Source organism: Pundamilia nyererei, unplaced genomic scaffold (assembly GCF_000239375.1).
Source record: "Pundamilia nyererei isolate P.nyererei 1_Seehausen unplaced genomic scaffold, PunNye1.0 scaffold00057, whole genome shotgun sequence".
Lineage (NCBI taxonomy): Eukaryota > Metazoa > Chordata > Actinopteri > Cichliformes > Cichlidae > Pundamilia > Pundamilia nyererei.
This window is the reverse complement of record NW_005187458.1, coordinates 2515602-2517638: the sequence shown is the minus strand read 5'-3', so window position 1 is coordinate 2517638 and position 2037 is coordinate 2515602. Positions and strand designations below refer to the sequence as shown.

Here is a 2037-nt window from a genome sequence, read left to right as displayed (position 1 = left end):
ATATATTTATTATTATATTTGACTTAGACCTTTGACTGTACTTTATTTACATATTTTTGGATTTAAGAAAATGTTTTCTTTAAAAAAATGATATGGAACAATCAAGGAGTTTACTTTTCTGGCAGATGTATGCAGTTAAACATTGCAATTTCTAAAATGGAAACTACTTTAGAAAACATTTAACCCAACAAAGTTTAACCCAACCAGGAAAGTTCACTTTGAAAGACTTTTGAATATTTATTGTTGCTATTTCGATTACTACAATCAAAAGTTGCAATCCTAGTATCAAGAATGTCATGTGGTAATGGTTCATCCCTACAATTGGTTTTCATTGGGAGCTATTCCTTTTTGCACATGCTGAGCTCAGAAGAATCACATTCAGTTGAATAATAACCGTATACCCTTCAGTGCAATTAACAGACAACTCACTGTACCTGCTCAATGACGTAGAAGCCAAAATGCAGTCGCTGTCTCTGAAGCATGGGGATAAGGTGTTGGAAAAGGATGGGAAGATGTTCATGGCGATTTCTAAATGGAATAAGGATGGCCACCTATAGGTGTCAGGGTAAGAATCAGCACAACAATGTGCAGTTATTAACTGAAGTTAGTAGCCCAACAAATATTCTCAGTAATAGTTTCTCACTACTCGTTTCCTCTTTCACCCCACCAAGTTTGTGGCAGATGCCTGTCCACCTTGAGTTTGGATCTTTCAAAGTTTTCCTTCAGTTAAAAGGGAGTTTTTATTGCCTGTTATCAACAAATGCTTTCTTGTAGGAAAATCATTAGGATTATATCTATAGTAGAATAAGGTATTAGCATGCATAACATGGATCTTGATACCATCTTTACTTTTATTCTCTGTGAGAGTAAAATATTTCTTTGGTTATGTGACATGAACAACCACAAGAGTATTTACTAATAGTAACATACAAAGCAGGAATAACAATCTCTCGTACCATGTAAAGAACATGCAGGATTTTGCACAGTTTGAACAAAAATTTATTTTACTGTCACTGATTTGCTGTTCATCGACTGTTTGAATGTTTTATTCCTTAATCTAATTCAATTTAATTTAATTTAATTTAATAGGAAAACACTTTCAATAGAGTCAAATAAGGCATCATAGACACTTCACATGCTTACTGTTGCATATAGCCCACTTTAAGCCAAGAAAACTATCTGGACAAATTTGGAAATGGAAGAATTGGTGATCATTTTGGCTAAATATACCACCACAACTGAGGCGAATCAAAAAATTCTCCAAAGCCAAAAGAAAAGCAGACTTCCGGCTTCCAACTTCCAGTCAAGATACTAAATTTATTTTTGAAAATTACATTTTAATATGCCACATAAGCACAATCAAAAGGTTTGTTTTTTGTGACACATGCTGGATTCACTTATTTGTCATTAATGCCTTTCTTCCCGAATTACTCGATTAATCAATGAAATAGTTGATAGATTTTTTGATTACTACAATCATCTATAGCTGCAGTTCCGCCAGAAGCCATACCAGCCAATACAAATGTTTTAGTATGTTTCATCATTAGTCTTTACAATATACAATTACGAGACTTGTAAAACCCACCTTCCAGCGAGGTCTACAGTCCTTTGGTTTCCACTGGCCTCCAAACTCGACGCCAAAAAACTTGGAGAACTTCATTTCTATCACCTCCATAGGGACCTCTGTCATATTTACTTCCATAAGGCCCTCTGAGGAGATTATTTTTAAGCGGGAGGTTATTCCACAAATATACTTGGAATGAAAAAATAAAAAAATAAAAAATAAAAAAAATAAAAAATAAAAAACTACAACAAAATATTTTTCCCCCTTTCCCCCCCAAAATCTTACTGAGCCACTTTAACACTTATCTTCTGATATCAATGTACTCACTCATAGAAGGTAATCGTTCTGGGCAAGGGAGGTTCTGAGCGTAGGTAAAGTTCTCAGGGAGGTAAGTAGTTGGTTGGGCCAGGTATTCACTGGAGTTAGTGCCATCAGGATAATCTGTAGTATAAACAACCAAAATAAGGTACAAC

At 34.7% G+C, this 2037-nt stretch overlaps 1 protein-coding gene across 1 annotated transcript in view; it reads right to left on the bottom strand.

Moving 5' to 3' along the window:
* Positions 1-2037, bottom strand: part of b4galt6 (UDP-Gal:betaGlcNAc beta 1,4- galactosyltransferase, polypeptide 6) — a 22128-nt gene that overhangs the window by 9040 nt on the left and 11051 nt on the right. Inside the window, exons 2-4 of the mRNA XM_005734313.1 lie at positions 1892-2005; positions 1586-1710; positions 435-551 (exon numbers count right to left, since the gene is read on the bottom strand). Coding sequence (XP_005734370.1) covers positions 435-551; positions 1586-1710; positions 1892-2005 — 356 coding nt within the window. The remainder of the gene's footprint in view (positions 1-434; positions 552-1585; positions 1711-1891; positions 2006-2037) is intronic.